Source organism: Rosa rugosa, chromosome 7 (assembly GCF_958449725.1).
Source record: "Rosa rugosa chromosome 7, drRosRugo1.1, whole genome shotgun sequence".
NCBI classification, from domain to species: Eukaryota; Viridiplantae; Streptophyta; class Magnoliopsida; order Rosales; family Rosaceae; genus Rosa; species Rosa rugosa.
The window spans coordinates 5,031,743-5,051,854 of record NC_084826.1 but is presented as its reverse complement, the minus strand read 5'-3'; the positions used below and the strand labels follow the sequence as shown (position 1 = coordinate 5,051,854).

General features: G+C 40.1%; 1 protein-coding gene and 1 pseudogene across 1 annotated transcript; one reads left to right on the top strand and one right to left on the bottom strand.

The window, feature by feature from the left end:
* Window positions 1-5,884: 5,884 nt before the first annotated feature.
* LOC133722589 (uncharacterized) lies at window positions 5,885-8,166 on the top strand (annotated as a pseudogene).
* Window positions 8,167-9,070: 904 nt separating this feature from the next.
* On the bottom strand, window positions 9,071-9,840 carry LOC133722705 (putative F-box protein At3g16210). The gene is made up of 2 exons (XM_062149578.1): window positions 9,573-9,840; window positions 9,071-9,438 (listed from the first exon to the last, which is right to left on the bottom strand). The coding sequence occupies exons 1-2, from the start codon at window positions 9,838-9,840 to the stop codon at window positions 9,071-9,073; spliced, it is 636 nt and encodes a 211-aa protein (XP_062005562.1).
* Window positions 9,841-20,112: the final 10,272 nt, after the last annotated feature.

The following is a 20,112-nucleotide window of genomic DNA, read 5'->3' as shown; positions in this document are numbered from 1 at the left end:
CTCATAACCTTTTGTAAGCAACCTTTCTCTAGTTGGGAGAATGTTCTGACAAGCACGCCACACACTAATATGAAGTAATATCAACATTTCGCGGTACCTTGCATTTCCAAATAGTTTTCCATAGTCTTTGGAAACCATCATCTACTGCATGATGTGTAATTCTACCAAGGGCAGTATCTCTAGCCACAAAATAAGCACTATTGATGATAAACAACCCTTTTCTATGTTGATGCCAAACATGTTTATCAACTGGAAACTGACAACTTAGAGGAATAGAAGGAATAGAAACCACTTCTCTAGGAGAGAAATACAACTGTAACATATCAAGCCTCCAAGAGCATCTATCAAAATCAATTAATTCACCAACCATATTAGGGCTCTGAAGAGGACAAGGAGATGTGATCTTGAGGGGGTATCGACCTGGTAGCCAAGAATGAGTCCAAATATTAATACTCTCCCCATTACCTAGCTACCATTCATCTAGAGCTAACTTGGAGAACCTCAAGCACTTCCAATATGCTTCTCCAAGAAAAAGAAGGTTGTGATCCCAACTCAGCCTCCCAAAAGGAAGAATCAAGAAGTAGAGAGCTTTATATATGCGAGCTATTAAAGAATTAGGGTAATGCAACAGCCTCCAACGTACCCTGTTTAGCTAACATTGCCAAATTAAACGAATGTAAATCTTTAAAACTTATACCTCATTCATTTTTCGGAATACAAAGCCGCTCCCATGAATGATGGTGTACTTTTTGATTATGCTCGACATCTTCTCACTAATATTAAGAATAAAGTTGATGTAGATCATCTCAGAGTCCTTGAGGTAACAAATATCAATTCATGACATACATGAGAACTGCTTTTGAATAGGTGAAGGCGCTGTTGTTGGAGTGACGTCGAGATCATGAGCCTAGTGGTAGTTTTCGAGGTTCGGGCGACGATCCAACCCGAGCCTCGGGTCTCAGCGGAGCAACAGTGGCAATTCCGAGTTCGAGAAAGTGGCTTGGTTCATACAGTAAAGTCGGTGTGGCAACTTGGTCGGAGCGCGGCGATGCTTGATCAGGTGGAACGTCCAGTCGTTGGAGCTCGAAAGTAGGAGATGATCTGGTGTGGTGGCTGAGAAGCTTGAGGGTGCTGTGTCTTTGGGCCTGGATGTTCCACCCTATTTTCCTTGGTCTAGCGCAATGGTGTGGTTGAGGTTTAGGACTTTGGGCATGTCAAAGAACTAAAATATGAAAGTTTGATTATCATTACTGATCAGGAGAGAAAACCCTACGCTCTGCTAGGGTTTGTCTCTTTAGCATACGGTGGTGATGTTCCTATCTCTGCTGCGTAGCAATGTTTGTCGCTGAGCCTGAAGAACGGTGATCATGACTGTCTTCTACGGGAGTTTAGTCAACAACGACCTTTGGTGGAGATCTCCAAGCGAGATCAGAGGAAGGGACGGAGAATGGATCAGTTTTCTATGGCGGAGATCTTCTCGGTGCCAGGGCTTGAGAAAAGATGAAGGCGTTGTTGTTGGAGTGACATCGAGGTCATGAGCAGTGGCGGCAGTTTTCGAGGTTCAGGCGGGGATCCAAGCCGAGCCTCGGGTCGTAGGAGAGCAGCAGCGGCAGTTTCGAGTTCGAGGAAGTGGCTTGATTCGTAAAGGTAATCTAGTGCGGTGGCTTGGTGGGAGCGCGGCGGTGCTCGATCATGTCCTGGTGGCACGTCCGACAATTGGAGCTCGGAAGTAGGAGATGACCTGGTGTGGTGGCTGGGAAGCTTGAGGGGTCCTGGGTGTGTCTTGGGCCTGGTCCCGTTCCACCCTATTTTCCTTGGTCTAGCCCAATTGTAATAGTAAGGGGTAGGGTTGGCTTTAGGCCTTTGGGCCTACTATCTTACCTCTCTTCTTACTATTCTGTGGGCTTTTTTCTTTGCTAGTTTTTGGGTACGCCTTGCTTTTTTGATGTTACATGTATGGCAGGTTCAGTCTAGTGGCTAATATATATAGATGTAGACAAATTGCGGTCTTAGGTGGATGTACTAGTTTATTGGTTGGATTGTGTAGCATCATTTTGATCAAGATTTAGTTAGTCTAGGCTAGTAGTCATTTTAATAAATGTGTAAGGCAGTTCTAGAATGAGTATTAATGCTAGGCATTTGTTTCCCGATTAGGCCAAAAAGGCAAAAGCAACATTTAATATGTTTCGGGAGCTTAGGTTTTGGTGTATATAATATCGTGGCAGTGAATTTGTGAAATCGTGTGAATATGTGAATATTCATTCCCCTTAAAAAAAAAAAATTTAAATAAAAAATAAAAAAACAACATGCATGAGAATCAAATTGTTAGCTTGTATCAGTAAGTAAATTTATTATTATTTTGCTAAATAGAAATATTCATGCACTCAATCTTATTGTCTCTATTTACTGAAATAATGCTATTTACGTAATTAATAGCATAAATATGATCAGGATCTTCCACTCCATGAATTGAGAGACACTTGAGCGTTTGGGTATCAAGGTTATAAGAAACTATACGTCGATCAACATTCACCATAAGAATCTCGTTACTCTTCCAAAATACTAAAGGAATCTCAACTTCTACAGTTTTGTGCACTTCTAATATGGTGGAGTATATGCCCAGACAAGCCGAGAGAGGGAGAGAGAGAAAGAGAGAGACTCAGGTGGTGGAAGACGAAGCACTCACTGGAGTTCAGCTACTGCGCTTCTTGAGATGCCACCGCAAGTGGCGTCTCCTCCTTCTCCGAACCAATCTCTTCCCAAATCGACGGTTCTCAACAACAATAACAACAAGCTCACCAAAAAGATGATAGCTGTGATAGCTTCTTCCATCATCGGATCTCCATCTCCAACAACCTCTAAGCCGCTCGCCGACGCTAACAGCCTAGTTTCAATTCCTGATCTGAAGAACCTAGCCTCCTTGCACCTCTAGGATCAAGCCGAGTTAGGAGCCCATAAGCTTCTTTAGCTCTTTTGGCCCGGCTTCTAGTTGGGGTTGTGGTGGTTCTGATAGTTGGCTCTAAGCCATGGCTACCACTACTGCTAGGTAGGAGCCTATGAGAAAATACATTTTGACCCTTCGTTTATATGATAATGGCATACTCCGAAACGGAGGAGTTAACAGTGTATATATAAAATAGCAAACTACATATACCCCCTTGATAGGATTTCAAAACACAAAAAACCCCACAACATTTGGTTTTGAACATTTAAGGACAAAAGTTTACACTTAAGGACAATATGCTCTCCACTTGCCACATGTCATGAATTAATTTACTTTTTTACCCTTAACTACTTATTTTGACTTGTAATCCCTTTATAAGGATTAAGTTTTACAAATAAGGACAATCTACTCTCCACTTGCCACATGTCATGAGTTAATTTACTTTTTAACCCTTAACTACTCCTTTTGACTTCTAATCCCTTTATATTACTTTTTTTTCTGAGAATAATCCCTTTTATGTTACTTTTTTTTTCCTGAGAATAATCCGTTTATGTTACTTTTTTTTCCCTTTAACTACTCATTTTGACTTCTAATCCTTTATATTACTTTTTTTCTTTTTCTGAGAATAATCCCTTTATGTTACTTTTTTTTTTCCTGAAAATAATCTGTTTATAACTTTATATTACTTTTTTTTTATGAGAATAATCCATTTATGTTACTTCTCAAAAGTAAAAAAAAAAAAAAAAATCTTTCTTTTACACGTTGCGAAGAGAAAGAATCTCATACCTCACTCTCCTACTACTCTCATCTCATCGCCTAATCCTACTATTGCACTCGTCCAATCCTGCTACTGCACTCGCTGCACTCATACTCGTCAAGTTCTGCTACTGCACTTGTACTTGTGTCCAGTTCTGCTACTGCACTCGTCATTGCCTAATCCTGCTACTGCACTCGTCCAATTCTGCTACTGCACTCATACTCGTCCAGTTTTGCTACTACACTTGTACTCGTGTCCAGTTCTGCTACTCGTGTTCTGCTACTGCACTCGTCATCGTCTAATCCTGCTACTGCACTCGTTCAATCCTGCTACTGTACTCGCTGCACTCATACTCGTCCAGTTCTACTACTGCACTTGTACTCCTGTTCTGCTACTGCACTTGTCATCGCTTAATCCTGCTACTGCACTCGTTCAATCCTGCTACTGTACTCGCTGCACTCATACTCGTCCAGTTCTACTACTGCACTTGTACTCGTGTTCTGCTACTGCACTCGTTCAATCCTGCTACTGTACTCGCTGCACTCATACTCGTCCAGTTCTACTACTGCACTTGTACTCGTGTTCTGCTACTGCACTCGTCATCGCCTAATCCTGCTACTGCACTCGTTCAATCCTGCTACTGTACTCGCTGCACTCATACTCGTCGAGTTCTACTACTGCACTTGTACTCGTGTTCTGCTACTGCACTCGTCATCGCCTAATCCTGCTACTGCACTCGCTGCACTCATACTCGTCCAGTTCTACTACTGCACTTGTACTCCTGTTATGCTACTGCAGTCGTTCAATCCTTGCTACTGCAGTCGTTCAATCCTGCTAACTTTTTAAGGAATACAATACGTAATAATTGGGGGCAGTAGCATTTGTGCACTGCTATTATTGCCTTTGACATAAGTGAATAAAGGTTTCATCTTGAATTATAAAAATAAAAAATAAAAAACAATAAAAGTGGCATAAGAACCAAGTTTTCCAAGTATTTGCAACATCAAACTGTTAAGCTAATAGAAATGGCTCAATAATAATTATCTTGTACTAAGATAACATTGAAGATATTTAGTTTCGAGAACTATTAAGACTTAAGATAAGAGAAATGACTCAATAATAATGCCTCAAAGCTGCTGTGACAGAGCATAGCTCCCAAGTCTTTTTAGACCCTCCCGTAACCAAAAAAATAAAAAAAAGAGCACAGCTCCCAAGTAAATGGTTGAAGAAAGATCTTATCGTTTAATTAACATTTGGGCTGCATAATTAATATGAGTCAAGAGTAGGGATGGTGAGTTTCCTTATCATCTTCACTCTCTCTCTCTCTCGATGAAAGCTCAGTAACCCACCAGACTCCATGGACCTCCTCTTTGTTAACCTGTACTCTATCTCTGACGGCCTCAAACTCTCCCCCAACCTCACTGCCTCCTCTTTCCCTTCCCAAACCCATCTCGTCATCCGTCTCAGACCCGCCTCATAATCATCCATCTTTGTAGGCCTACATCTCCGTCATTGAAGATGTTTAGTACCAAAGCTTTACGGCAAAACCCGAGTCTCAGAGAGTAGTAAGCTGAGGAAGATGACTGACCGGAAGAATGACCGGGCAATAGACCTGGGTAGTCCATTGCTCAATGACATCGCCAATGCTTTCGTAGATCCCAAATTTTTTTGGGTTATACTTTATAGTAGCAGCGATGAAATCTGTGTTCGGGACGATAATGTGTTTGGGGTTAACTGATCATCAATGGCATTAATGTAAATTTTTGAAAAAACTGAACATTTTGGTAATTTTTCATAAAAATTCAGAAGCAGGCCTACTTTATTTGTTTTGCACGTGAGCTCCATGTCCTTATTTGTTTAAATCTTATACAAGGTGAGTTTTCTGTTTTTCAATCTTTGGTCTGTTACTTATATGTAATTTTCTATATATAAAAATGAGTCTGGTTCATTAGTCCATGTACAATGTGATAGTTTTGGAAATTAAATAAGGGAAAAAAATTATGTACTGTTTTTGAAAAAATAAAAATAAAAGTCGTTTTGTTGGTCAAATTAAAATAAAGATGAATTTTGTAACCAAAACAAAAAAAATAAAGATGAATTTACCAACCTTGTAATAGCCCGAAACATACGACCAGCCGTCGTGACAGATCGAAAGAATGTATATATAAAAGTCTCATACACGTTGCAATATGGAGTACCGCCCACCGATTTGCAGGTTTACAAGTTCGGTTTTCCTTTCCTCTGCGTCTAATTATATATAAAATTCCCAAACAGAGCTTCCAGCCTCCATTTACTCTCTCTCAAATTTGTCTTCCTCTTCCTGAAAAATTGTCTCTGCAAATGTCGGAACCTAAGACCAAGATCGAATCCCTAAGGGAATGGGTGGTCGAACATAAGCTCCGAGCTGTTGGTAATTCCCCTAGTTTTTTCTTCTCTTCTTTGATTTAGCCTCTAAAGTTCTTCTCTTTCGTTTATAGAAAATGCAAGATATAAAATTTCAGGGCTTTAGATCATTGTTTCTTATGATCGTTGAAAAGGGTATACATGGGTTTAATTGTTTGTGATTGGAATTTTCATGAACTCTTGGTTTATGATCTGCGGTTTCTATCAGATGAATCTTCATTTGGAAAAAGGTGTCATCTTGATGTGTCTCTTTGTTTTTGTGTTTGTTGTTTGATATTGAATGAAGGGTAGTTAATCTGGCTATGAAAACTATGTTTATAAGTGCCTTTGTTCATATATAATGAGAAGGTGGTGTTATGGTTCTGGTTTTGATGATTTGTTTTCCTTGCATAACTGCAAAAGGGGCTCTGTGACTTACTGGAATAGCCGGTTCAGTAGCTTACAACTGGTCAAGTCCCAAGAAATTTCAAGTGAAGATGATTCATGCCAGGTAAATCTATGTGTTTATGACTTTTTGATGTTTCCCAGACAGATTGGTTTGCAGCTTTGTTGCTTGCAAATGAAAACATGCTGTAGTGAATTATTAGCCCACAGTAGTCAGGTCTATCTTTTCACTAACTTTTGTTTTTTTTTGCTATGTTATGGATCAAATTGAGCCTATTATTGGACCTTGCTCATTTGAATTGGAAAGCATTTTGGGTTAATGAGAGTATTGGTTTTCAGCTTTTGAATCAATGATACTATATTAGCTTTGAACAAGAGGTTGGTTTAGTGTAGGACAATTTAGCTTTGAACCAGAGGTTACTCATGCCTCAAACTGGGTGTCTTGTTAGTATTCTCTTTCCCTGCTAGTGTGCAACTTTTCTCTTAGAAGTCTTTTGCTTAGGTTTCCCTGGTATGAAAAATGTTGCCTTGGACAAGGTTGTCATTGGAATTGAAAAAGTTTTGGAGCTTTGTAGTTGTTTATATAAGAATAAATTCTGGTTCATGGGTATAATGTGCCTGAATTTGAGAAAGAACAGTTTCTCCTGTGGTTATGCTAGCATCCTTGTAATGTGTATGCACATGTTTTAAATTTGGAATTACCTTATCGTTTTTAACTACTTCACTAGTCGGCAGTCTTTAGTTCTGACCGATGCCATCTATAAAGTATGTTATTACGAGAAATCGCCCTTGGATATGATGCATGCTTCCTGGCAACAACCACTCAGTGTGCTAATTCGATATGCAATATGACCTTCATTTTTGATGTGGTCATATTATACCTCTTTCATTTGCTATCAAGTTGGCATCAATGTTCTTTCAATGGAAATTGCTTAGCGGGATCTGTAGTCTCTTTAATCCTTTAGCCTGAAGCTAAAAGGATTACTTCAGGAATCTGTTGCCGCAATAATATGTTATAGTTCATCATTAGGAAGATGGAAGCTGAGGGATGAAGGTCTTAATCTACTATCTTTGGAAAGCATTACGCTTGAAGTGCCTTGCCTCTAGAGAGTAGGAGTATTGAGTGCAAAGAATTGAGTGTAACTTGTGCATAGCCCCTGCTAAATCTATATATCAGCTTTCTGTGCTTGCTTTCATTTTAACTGCTTGTGCTTTCTTTCTGATGGCTCAACACCCAATGTAATTTCAGGTTGAATGCACAGGCTATCACGCTGGCTGCATTATTTGGTAGTGCTGTTGTTGAATACTATGACCATAAAACTGGTAAAAAGGCTGACAAATACGCCAAGTACATGCACATTGAGAACTTCCAAAGCAAGGATTAAGTAAATGTTCCATGTAACATGCCATGGTGGAGGTTTTGCTACTTTTCTGAACTGGGGAATGTTATCTACAACCAATGTTTTCCTTGGTTGTACTGGCTTAGTTAGTATGGTGTAACTTTGATAACCATTTTGCTTACATTGAGGCAGTCAGGCTATTGATTACTTGAAAGCTGTCAATTTTTTATACAGAATAATTCATATCTCTGCTGTAATTGATACTTCCTGGTTTGGGTCGTTTATGTTGCTGAGTACTGATTATATCGGTATTACATTCTGTTGTTTCATTACTGTAATTATGTGATCATGTCTAGATGATGTTATTCCATTACCGAACTTGCATGTACAAGCTCGAAACAAGGTCGAATGTTTTGCAAAATGGTAGGCACATGCATACTGTCAAAACTGTTTTCACATCACAAGTATCATGAATAGAATCGTACTTTACTTTCACAAAGTATCATGAATAGAATTGTGCTTTACTTTGACATCACAAATATCCAAATTAGCAATAAAAATGCAACTATGGAAGATGACCAAAACAAAAGATGCAATGATAGGCAGTAGAGCCCCTCCTTTGCAAGGCCAGCAATTTGGTTTCAACTTTCAACACATCCTTTGGTAGTTTGCAATCTAACTCATGTCCGGGATCACCATCAAGACTGGAAATGAGAAATTATTTATCTGTTCTCTGAGTCTTGTTCCCTCCCTTGACTGAGATTAAACTACTCACACAAACAACTACTTGAAGATCTCTTTGATACAAGCCATGAATGTGAAGATACGTAAGCCTTTTGGTACTAGGATTATAGGAGCATATATGTCCATCTTTGGCAGCTGCAAGAACTTCATGGATTCCCCAAAGTGCGAGCTCATTGTTGATATTCGCTATGGATTCGCAGGTGAATTGAATTGCTTTGACCAAGATCCCTTACCACCACCAGAGTCATCCATTACCCATAAGTGAAATGACTCGAGGTAAAGATGAAAACCAAAAACAGCAATGGTGTCATGCCATATTGGAAGGTGCGCGTTCGCGGTGTAACCATATGATTGGTGCCCTGGCTCGTAGAAGCTATCCGGAAGCAACATAGTACGAAGAGCCTCAACACTCGTATCAAACAAAATGATCACACGCTCGAATTTCCCATTATATTCACCAATTTGAGAGCCGAATTCCTTCTTTCCCTCGTATCCCAATCAATAAAAGTTCCCCCGAAAGTACATCTCGAAATCAGTAGGCCAAAAGATTGCGCTTCCGGTTTCTAGATAATCAGTCTGGATCTCTTTCCAAGAATCAGTACCTAGTGTGTACATTTCTGCCTTGGGAATATGAAGAATGGTATTCTCGTAGTCTCCTAAGAGTTCCTCACCATAAACAGCAATATTAACAAGTATGTAATCATTAGATTTGGAATCATAGCCAAATCCCAGAACAGTTATAAATGTATCTTTATCTTCAACCGGAAGGCATGGTTTCGGAAGAATTTTCAATTCCTTGTTTGCTGGATTGTATAACACAAGGTTGCCGGTATAAAGATTCAGACAAATTATCCCATCACAATGACCTACAATATGTAGTTATGTACAGTGCTATCACCACCAAGGAGCTCAATATATTGGCCCCTAGTTTGTAAACCCAAAGAAGGTGGGAAAACGAGGTCCTCAACAACACAAGGAAGATTATTGTTTTCGTGGTCACCGGCATTATTAGGAAGATTAAGAAATGAGAACACAATTTCCTCCTTGTTAGCTTCGGTTCTAATGCGCAACGCTTCAATAGGATTCGAGTAGAGGAGGAGAGTTTGTTGTACACTTGGAGGTGTTGGCCGGGATGCAAACCAAGGGCTATTGATGAGTGCATGCCATGACTTACGGATGCATTTGAATCGCATTAGAGATCTGGGAGGCAACCTTGATAGAATTTGCGCCACCAATGCTTCTTCTTGCATTTTGCAAAACTCTGTCATTTCTGCTATGAATCTACGATCCACTTCTACCGTCTTCTTCTACTATTCGAAAATGTACAATATTTGATCATCACGTAATCGCAGCATAACAAGAAAGCAAACTGCATTCACTCTAATACCAAAAGAAATTTCGTTAATTTGGAAAAGAAAAATACACACACACACACACTCAGACAGGAAAAGCCATCAATGAAGATGCAAAGGTACCATGAACGACTCTCCTTGGATGACTTTCGGTGGCCGACGAGGGGTGACCGTCTATGCATACTATTTTGGTCTAGGTTCTAAACGCTTTTCATGGTATGTGAGACTAAGTTCAAACCTTCTGTAATCATTTGTTGATGACCATAATCCACATTCCAAATATAGACCTTTTATTCCATATGTGGAGCACTATAATCCATAAACTACCTGCTTTTTTTTTTTCCTTGCGGCTAAAAAATTTACATAAATTGGCTTAGGCCAAAAGAAACAATTCGGGGTTTGACAGAAATTATAGAATTTTGAATTCTATTAAATATGATGTTGCTCATTCATAATTGTTGTCACTCCAGTTCAAATTTCACTAATTTTAAAAGCGCTAGTCCTCCTGGCACGAGTATGGTTGGTTTTTTTTTTAAATAAATAGAGGATTATGCGATATTAGCTCCTCTACAGTAGCCTATTTGAGGCGTTTAGTGCCACTCACAATCTCAAAGAATTGGGGGCTACTACATCTAGGAGCCCACTCCATTTCTCTATATTATTTATTAATAAAAAGAAAAATAATACTTGGGACATGGGACATGTTCTATGTCAATGTTCTCTAGCTCAATCAATTTGGAGTGCTCATCCTTTCTTCTTTAACTTCGATATTTCTAATTCTCTGAATGTTTAGGACTGGTTATTGGACAAGGCTAGCACATTATCTTCCTCTACTTTTGATCAGATGTTGGTGCTCATGTGGAGTTTGTGGCAAATCGCAATGAACAACTGTGGAATGGAAAGCATAGCCCTGGTGGCTCAAGCCATAAGTTGGTTGGAGGAGTTTAACCAAGTTTGTGCTGCTGGGAAGCCTATTTTAGCGAGTCAGATGAGTTCTAGGGTTTGGTTCTGGAGTCCACCATCTTCTGGCTTCGTCAAAATGAATACGGATGGAGCTTTTCTTATTGGTATTTGTCATGGAGGTGTTGGTGGAGTATTGCGTGACGAACATGGCAGTTTTTTGGCTGCCTTTTCATGCAGGTTGCAGTTATTTACGTCACCCCTTCACATTGAGTTATTGGCAATTAAACATGGCTTGCAGATGCTTCAACAATTGAGAGCAACAAAGGTAGAAGTTGAAAGTGATTGTCTCGTTGCTATACCCAATGGCCGTGTTTGTTTGCCCGGTTAAGCAGCCTGATAAGGATTAACAATTTCCTGTCTAGCTGTTTCACCTGTTTGGCAATCTGGATTTCTATAGATTGGAAATTTCAATTCCTATCAGAGTAGGATATCTAATCTTGTTGAATATGTGGGATAAGAAGTGGATATAAAATTTGACAGACACCGACCTTCTCGCGAAACATATACACGCCAACAACAACTATTAGCCTTCATCTTCATCACATCTTCGTCGACCAATTCCAGTTAATTCCGGCCATATCCGGCAGAACCCAGACATCTGCGGCCAAGTCCGGCGACGTCTTCCTCCTCTTGCATCTCAACTATTGGTTCCTAAAACATCATCACGTCCTCATAGGGAACCTCAGAATGATTGGTCGATTGTGAATTCGATCTCTACAATTTTTGTTTCCAGCGAGAACTCTTCGGCTAACAATCGGCAATCTCTGGGCAATTTTCGGCCATCTCCGACCGCCATTATAGCTGATTATAGTTGTGTTCTTCTTCTCCGGCCATCTCCGGTTGCCGATGCGAAGCTTAAGCTCATGCTTCATTAACGAATAGATGCAATCTCCTTTCCTTCGTCTCTGTTTTTTTTTTTCTTCTTCTAAAATGAATAGAGTTCCAGTTCCAATCCAATTCAAAATCTAGTCTAACAAACAAAGTATAAGGTTAAGGATTTCTTCTCCAATCTAATCTGTTTATATATCCTAATCCATTCCTATCTTGGTTGCCAAACGTGGCCAATAGTCAGAAGGATGGTCCCAATTGACTAGATTGAAAGCAACTGCTGAGGCTCCCAGCGAAGATATACCCAATATAGTAAAGGTAGGACCATGTAATGAAGAAGTGCAATGTGAGAAATAAGCACCAGCTGATTTTTTTTAAATTAAGGAAGTACAATTATTTGAACTAGACATGACAGGAAATTAAATCATACCTTAAACGATTGCTCATCTTCCAGATACACCACAATAAATTACACACAACCAACCTCCACAAAATCTTTGATGATTTCGAAAAATGGTTATGCGTTTCCCTTAATAGCAGGACGTAAGGAGTATCAGAGATGGGCAGCTGAAAACAAAACAAATCAGTCACCCACCTCCACATGACGCGCACAGCTAGCTGGGAAAGGTTAATATAAATGATCAACTGTTTCCAATGCATTGTTACAAAAAGAATACTTCGAACAAAGATAGAAATCCCATTTTTTGAAGTATACTATCCACCAAAATATTTCCCTTCAAAACTTTTCATTTTTTGGTTGGTAGGATGATCATGAGATAAGCTGAAAACTCAGACATTAGTTAGTCGAATTCATGTCGGTTCTACTAGCCTTGATTTACTCGTTATACGAGTTGTGGGGCTGGATCGTTTGACCTAAGCTTGACTTCTTTTCTCTTTAGTATACACCAACTTTGAAATTGTTGAAAGATGCAGAATTCAAAAGAGAGATTTAAATAGCTACACATGGAATTGGGTAATTTGTACACTATATATCTCTCAATGTAAGGAAATTAACCAAGTGGTTGACACTGAATGGGAAGATAAAAATCCTAAGAAGTGACTATATTTACTGACTTCTTACTCATTTTTTTGGTAAAAGAAAAATGTATTAAATGAAAGAGAGATCAACATCAAAAGGGAGGAGACATGAGACCAAAACCCTTATAAAGAATAAAAATGTAAAAAACATTACCAAACCATGCAAATGGTTGAAGATTAACCAAATTTCGAACAACTAAAGGTTGAGACGCACCGTAGGTGTCCGATTGCATGTAGGGTATCTTGAACTCATTTGACATTGTTTTGCCTTGAATTTTTTGTGTTGAGGCTTTGGGAGAGCACAAAAAATGATTCTAATCTAAAGCTGCTTCGCCCTCATCAAACCAAGGCTCATAATTGATCTCAGATTGTTCATAAAGGAAAATCGCCAGATTGATGCGCGGACACGTGGCAACGTTGGCCAACGTGGGAGAGACAAAGGCGGCGCAGCCGGTCGTGGTGGTGCCGCCACCAACGTCCCTAGGGGACATCAAAATGCACAAAGTGCATCTCAATTAATGGGTGAGGTATGTTATAGATGTGGATCTTCAGAGCATTGGTTTAAATGATGTAATGCGAGTGAAAAACAAGCTGCACAATACAAGGTATATAAAAATATGAGAGAGCATGAGGCTTATCTCGCAGCTGAAAGAGAAGATGGAGATGACAATGACGTCAATCTCACTATTGCAGACTTCAAATATGGCGATGGAAACAATGTTGATGCCGCAGATCTTGATTAATAGTCTTTATTTTCCAAGAATTTATGTAATGGCATTTTGCCTAAGACATTATCAATAAATGACAATAGTTCTAACTCTTTCTCAACTAGGCTCATCCAATTAATTGTGATATGAGAAAACGGTTTTACAAGTGAGCATTACTCCACCAAAATCTCGCCTTACCTTATCTGGTCACTATCAAATTAGAGTTACTGAAAGGATTGAGTAACTATTATTTGTCTACATTTGATTATAGTTATTTTGGATTAGGTTTTGGTCATAAAGTTTGATGTAATCGTTGACTATTATTAATAAAGTGTCGATTCTTTTATTTCATGTCTTGGACATATGTTAGTTCAAATTTTATTATTTAAAAGATATTAGAGCCAACAGTTTTCATGTGGAAATAGATAGTGAGAATAGACATGAGTTCCTTTGCATTACCTTTAATAACTGCAGATGAAAACGAGTATTAGAGAAGCTTATTTGTCGCTCTAGTGGGTTATCTATAACCACTATTCGAGTAATTGAGTCCAAGGACGTCATAAGAGATGACCTTTTGGGATTCCGACACATACAGGCTTTGGCATGACCATTTGGGACACCCAGGTCGTGACACGATGATCCATATACTAAAGACTTCACACGGACATCCTTTCTTCAGAATGAAAAGAAGCAAGAATCAAAAGTTGATTCAATGAGAGCCACAGACCGCCGCCGCCGTCCACTATTGGCCGACTAACACCGCCACCACCTACCCCCCTGTGGCAATTCCTTGGCTTTGACACCAAAGGAGGAGTTTTGACTCTCCTCTCCACTTCTCAAGTCAATTGTGACTTTATGGCCCAACCAAAATCCTCATTGGTTGATTCTAAGGCCTATCTTTCGTTCTCTAAAGCCTGCTCTTTAGCTAAATTAGGATCAAGACCATCCTATACAAAGGATACATGTGTTCTCATAGAATCTAAGGGGATTCTGGGGACTGATTCAACCAACTTGCGGACCGTTTAGATATTTTACGGTGTTGGTTGACGTGCAGACACGCTGGTCACGTGTCGCACTATCGTCCACTCATAATGCTGCTTATGATAAACTCATGGCCCAGATCATATGGCTACGGGCTCACTACTCGGATCATCCCATTCGGTCAATTCGATTTGATAATGCTAGAGAGTTTCCATCGAAGACTTTCGATGACTATTGCATATTATTGGGGACTAATGTTGGGCATCCTATCCCCATGTACACACCCAAATGGTCTCGTAGAAAGCCACCATTAAACGACTACGATGGTAGCCTGGATATTGGTAGTGCGCACCAATATTTTCGCTTGGGGTTATGCAATATCGTATGCAGCTATGCTAATTCATCTATGACCCACCGCCACTCATCTTTCTTTGCGTTACAGCTAGTGACAGGGTGCGAGTTTGATATTTCGTACTTAAACATTTTTGAATGCGTTGTTTATGTGCCAATCGAGCCGCCACAACGCATCAAAATGAGTCATTAGCAACGAATACATATATATCTGTGTTGGATATAAATCTCCAACTATAAGTTTGCTATGTAGAACCCTTGACAGGCGATCTCTTTACCACTAGATTTGCGGATTGTCACTTTGATGAGACAGTCTTCCCTTCGTTACGGGGAGATTAGAACATCAATCTTCAACAAGAACGACAGGAATTGTTGTGGTATGTCCTCACTATGTCTCATGTTGATCTCCTAAAATTGACGAGATCACATATACTTGCTGCAAACATGCCTGCAAGGATTGATGTCCCCTCAAGAGGACATGGTGCCACCTAGAGGAGCTGGGCACGGCGCCGCCGCCATGGATGGTGGCATGGTGACGCCACAAGGTGGCATAATGGCTTCACAGGCCGGGGTTTTCGCTAGAGAGCATAGAAGACCCATAGGTTCGATGAATTCTCGCCCTAGGAAGAGAGTGAGTTTGGCACAACTTGATCCATTGATCATTGATACTCAAAATCCGTCTCATGAGAATATTCTGGATTATGGTTATATCCAAGAGACATCGTTGGGGGACGCCTCAATGTTAAAACCAATTCCTGAGAATATAAAGATCTCTACAAACTACACTAGTGTACATGAGGACGTGGGATTATTGAGACAAATGACATCGACCTTGCTCATTTGAAGAATGCCAACGTAAAGAAAATTGGCCTAAATGGAAATATGCGATCCGGATTGAATTGGAGTCACTAACGAATAGGAAGGATTTCAGGCCGGAGATGCCAACACCTCCTAACATAATACATATTGACATAAATAGGTCTTTGTTAGAAAGCGTGATGAGAAAAAATAGATTATAGACTCGCTTCATGGCGCAAGGCTTCTCTCAACGCCCTAAAATCAACTATGAGGAGACATATCCTCCAGTAATGGATGTCATTGCAATCCACTACCTTTTTCAGTTTGGTAGTTTCCGAATAACTGAACATGCAGCTTAATTACAAATGTGGTCATTATTGTCACGCCCCGAATTTTGAATAATCAATTCAAAGTCCGAAACATGAATAATATAAATTACAAATAAACGTCCTGAATTTTTTTCTTAAGACAACCACACTTCACACCTCTCAGTATTACAATAAACCAAATCCTCAATTTATTTATTACAACACACTCTCACCAAATCAAATTGTAAGGCTCAAATGAGCTTAACTCACCTCACTATTACAATTGCTGTAAATCTATGACAAATACTCTAACCCGTACGATCACCGCCCTGATTCTCCTGACCTGCAGGATTACCCGCTACACAATTTGAATAGTGTACCGGGATTGCAACAACACCAAACCCGGTAAGCTTTTGACAGCTCGTATGAGTAAACAAGAATGAACTGTTGATTTATTAAATCATATTTCTTTTAACTCAAACAAAACAACCAACAATCACAACATCCACGAAGCAATCCACAATCCCCAAAATCAGTCACTAAAATCACCAACTCTAAATCACCAAAGATTAATACGGGATCTAAACTCACATCTTTCTTCTCAAAACCCCGAAAGCGTATTTATACAAATACGGTGACTGACAGACTAGAGCTCTAACTGAATCGTAGCCCATCACCTGGCCTAGGTTATGGCATCCGACATGATTGTCAATATCGTAGTTCATCAACATAGGTTAGAACATCCGATACACATACTCAACTTAGCCCATCACCCGATAAGGGTTATGGCATCTCTTACACTCAACCGATCGTAGCCCATCATCCACCTAGTATTAGAGCATCCGATTCCCTCATACTGGTCACTATGTTGACCCTAAACTCAACCAATCATAGCCCATCATCCACCTAGTATTAGAGCATCTGATTCCCCCATACTGGTCACTATGTTGACCCTAAAACCAAAATCGAGTACAATAATATTCTTTCACACAATAGGATCAATAATATCATGATACGTACTATTATTGTGTATATATGTACTCAAAATACAACTCCAAAAATCACCAATCCATACTCAATCATATCACCACTCAATACCACGTCATCCATGAATTTTCAATATAATTCCACCAATCACTATCATCATAAATGAATATGGTAAATCACGTTTTCGATTTCACATCAATTAAATCATTATAAAATCACACATCTCCATGTCACACCATTCCATATATAATCACGTAAATATATATATACGTAATCACCCACTCAGGAATGACCACTAATACCAACTATAGTTCACACAAGAAAATCATGAAATTCATTTTGTATAATAGAAATCATTTTACTTACCTATGGACCGTAGTTGATCAAGTCCACATAATTTAAAACAAATATTTATTCCATAAATATTTTCACACAATGACAACAAAATAAATTAATTAAAAGTACTCGGTTCGTAATATGAACCACGTGAGGTTTACTCACCTCGATATTCCCGCTGCGTCTTCAATTTAACACAAAACACACCGAAACCGCTCACCCAAGGAAGACCGTCAATCACCTAATCAAACATGACCTTCACTTAGCCAATAACTCAAAAACATACAAAAACGATAATCCAACGGTCGGATTGAAATTAAACGATGATCCAACGGTCGGATCCTCACGGATCGCCTTTAGGATCATCCTCCAAAAATCATCACGAAGATCCAACGGTCGAATCTTCCTGAATCGTTCTTACTAACATCTTCACAAATTTATACGAAAATCCGACGGACGGATTCTCACGAATCGCCTCCCTAATCACTGTTTTGCATTTATACGAAGATCCAACGGTCGGATCTTCGCCCATGACCACACAAAGCCACTGGGACAGTCATAAGATCATCATATCAAAACTACAAGTCCATCTGACGGTCCTAACTTCACATATCACAAATCTAACGATCGAAATCGATCGAAACTTAAAAATTCAAAACTTCATCATACGATATCCCAAAAATTGCGTATAATATATCAAAATGATCGTATTGAAATATAGAATCTGAAAATGTACAGAAACCATATTTTTGATCCCCGGAGGTGGCCGGAAAGGGCCGCCGGAGTTAGTGGCAGAGCCGCCGCAGACCACCACCAATGGTGTCGGGGCCGGGCTGCTCTTCTTCCTCTCATCATGCTTAACAACTTTCATAACTACCATGTAAGCTGAAAATGACCGGAAGTGGTTGAAATTACCTAAAACAGTCGAGGTGGCCGGAAAATTTCCAGAATCCGGCGAAAATTTGCAGAATCCGGCAAGGCTCGATTTCGACGTCAAAAATTCAATTTCAGGCTTCGATTCCTTCTATAGAGTTGTTCAGAACTTTAAGGCGAACACAGTGGTTCAATAATCACAAAGAAGTATGGTCTGTAGCTCGAGATATACCGATTAAAAGCTTCGGTGGTCGGATAAATTCCAGAATCCGGCGAGCTCCTAGTTCGACGTAAAAACTGCAACCTCAGGCCTCGATCCCTTCTGGAAAGTTGTTCAGATCCTCACTCTGAGTTCACTAGTCCAAGAAACACTCAAAACGACGTTCTGTAGCTCAAGATATTTGGATCTTTTGCTCCGTTTCGATCCGATCGGGGTTGAGCTCTAGCCGCCTCCAGAGATAGCGCCGCCGTGCAAGGGTGCTTCTGAGAGTTTCAGATGGTTGAAGCGAACCTGTGGATGGAGTTTGAGAAGGTTTCGTGATCGGTAACTCGAGCTACCAAGCTTGGAACCAAATCGGGGCTGGACGAACCCGGTCTCTTCGCCGTCTTTTCCGGCTGTGCCGTGACCCAAGATCGCCGCAGGTAGCTTTGCAAAGCTGAGACGAAGCCACTGGAGGTTGTCCGGCGTCGATTGATGGCCGGTGGAGGAAGGGAGAGAACGGAGAGCGTTGCTCTGTTTCTTTCTGTGTTTTCGGACGAGAGAGAGAGAATGAGAGAGAGTGACAGAGAAAAAGAAAAGAGAAGCAATTATGCTTGGGACGAAAGAGAGAGACCGAGACAGCCAAAAGGAAGAGTGAAAAGCTAAAGGAATAGGTGAAATGTTCGTATTATTCCTCCAACGAGGTTCGTATTATTCTCCCAACGAGGTTCGTATTATTCCTCCAACGAGGTTATTACAATTACGTTTCTTTATGGTGATCTAGATACGAAAATATACATGAATGTCCTTGATAGACTTCATTTATCCAAATCATGTGGTTTTAGACCACGGAGTGCGTTTGCAATGAGGTTGCAACGCACACTAAGTGACCACTTGATTGAGAAGGGATATGATGAACTATACCCGCGCTTTTCCATGACAAGTTCCGGATTTGCAATTGTCATGGTTTATGTTGATGAACATAATTAGAACCCTTGATGAGTTAAGGGAAACCGCTGAACACCTGAAATCCGAGTTTAAGATGAAGGACCTTGGGAGAACACGGTTTTTTTCTCAGTTTAGAACTTGAATACCATGTCAATAGATGCTTAGGCATTTTGATAAGAAGTACTCCCATGGTAGTCCGTAGTCTTGATGATGATGATGAAGACGTGTAGTCTTTAAGAGATATCCGTTTCGTCCCAGGGATGATGATGAAGACGTGTTAGTGGCATAAGTGTCATACCTAAGTGCAATAGGCGCATTATTGTACTTAACACAATACAAGACCGGACACCTCATTTGTTGTGAACTTGTTGGCTAGATGTAACTCTACGCCAACGCAACACCATTGGATTGGTGTAAAGACCATCTTTGATACTTAAAATGTACGATAGATGTGGGCTTGTTCTATCCCTACAAAGAGAAAAGAAAGGACGAATGAATGGATTCAGACTCCATTGGCCCGAAGGCCACCGTCCACACCATCGTCGCCACCAAGGGTGGCCGGCGTCCTCCTCCCCTCCGTCAAAACGATGGTGATGTTTTGATGGGTTTTGCTGATGCATGGTACCTCTCTGACCCTCACAAAGGTCGCTCTCAAACTGGTTATGTATTTACCATGGAAAATACTGCGATATCTTGGAGGTCTTCAAATCAAACCTTTATCGCTACTTCTTCAAATCATGCAGAGATTATAGCTCTCTACATGAAGTAGTGTGTGAGTGCATATGGCTAAGGTCCATAGTTGCACACAATCGAAGAAGTTGTGGTTTGAAGTCTACCACAGATGAACCTACGTGCATTTATGAGGATAATG

Excerpts from the sequence above, each read along its gene's own strand:
- LOC133722705 (XM_062149578.1), bottom strand. The coding sequence starts at position 9,840 with ATGACAGAGTTTTGCAAAATGCAAGAAGAAGCATTGGTGGCGCAAATT. Across the intron at positions 9,439-9,572 it reads TAATCTTCCTAATAATGCCG|GTCATTGTGATGGGATAATT; the intron begins GTGACCACGAAA and ends TACATATTGTAG.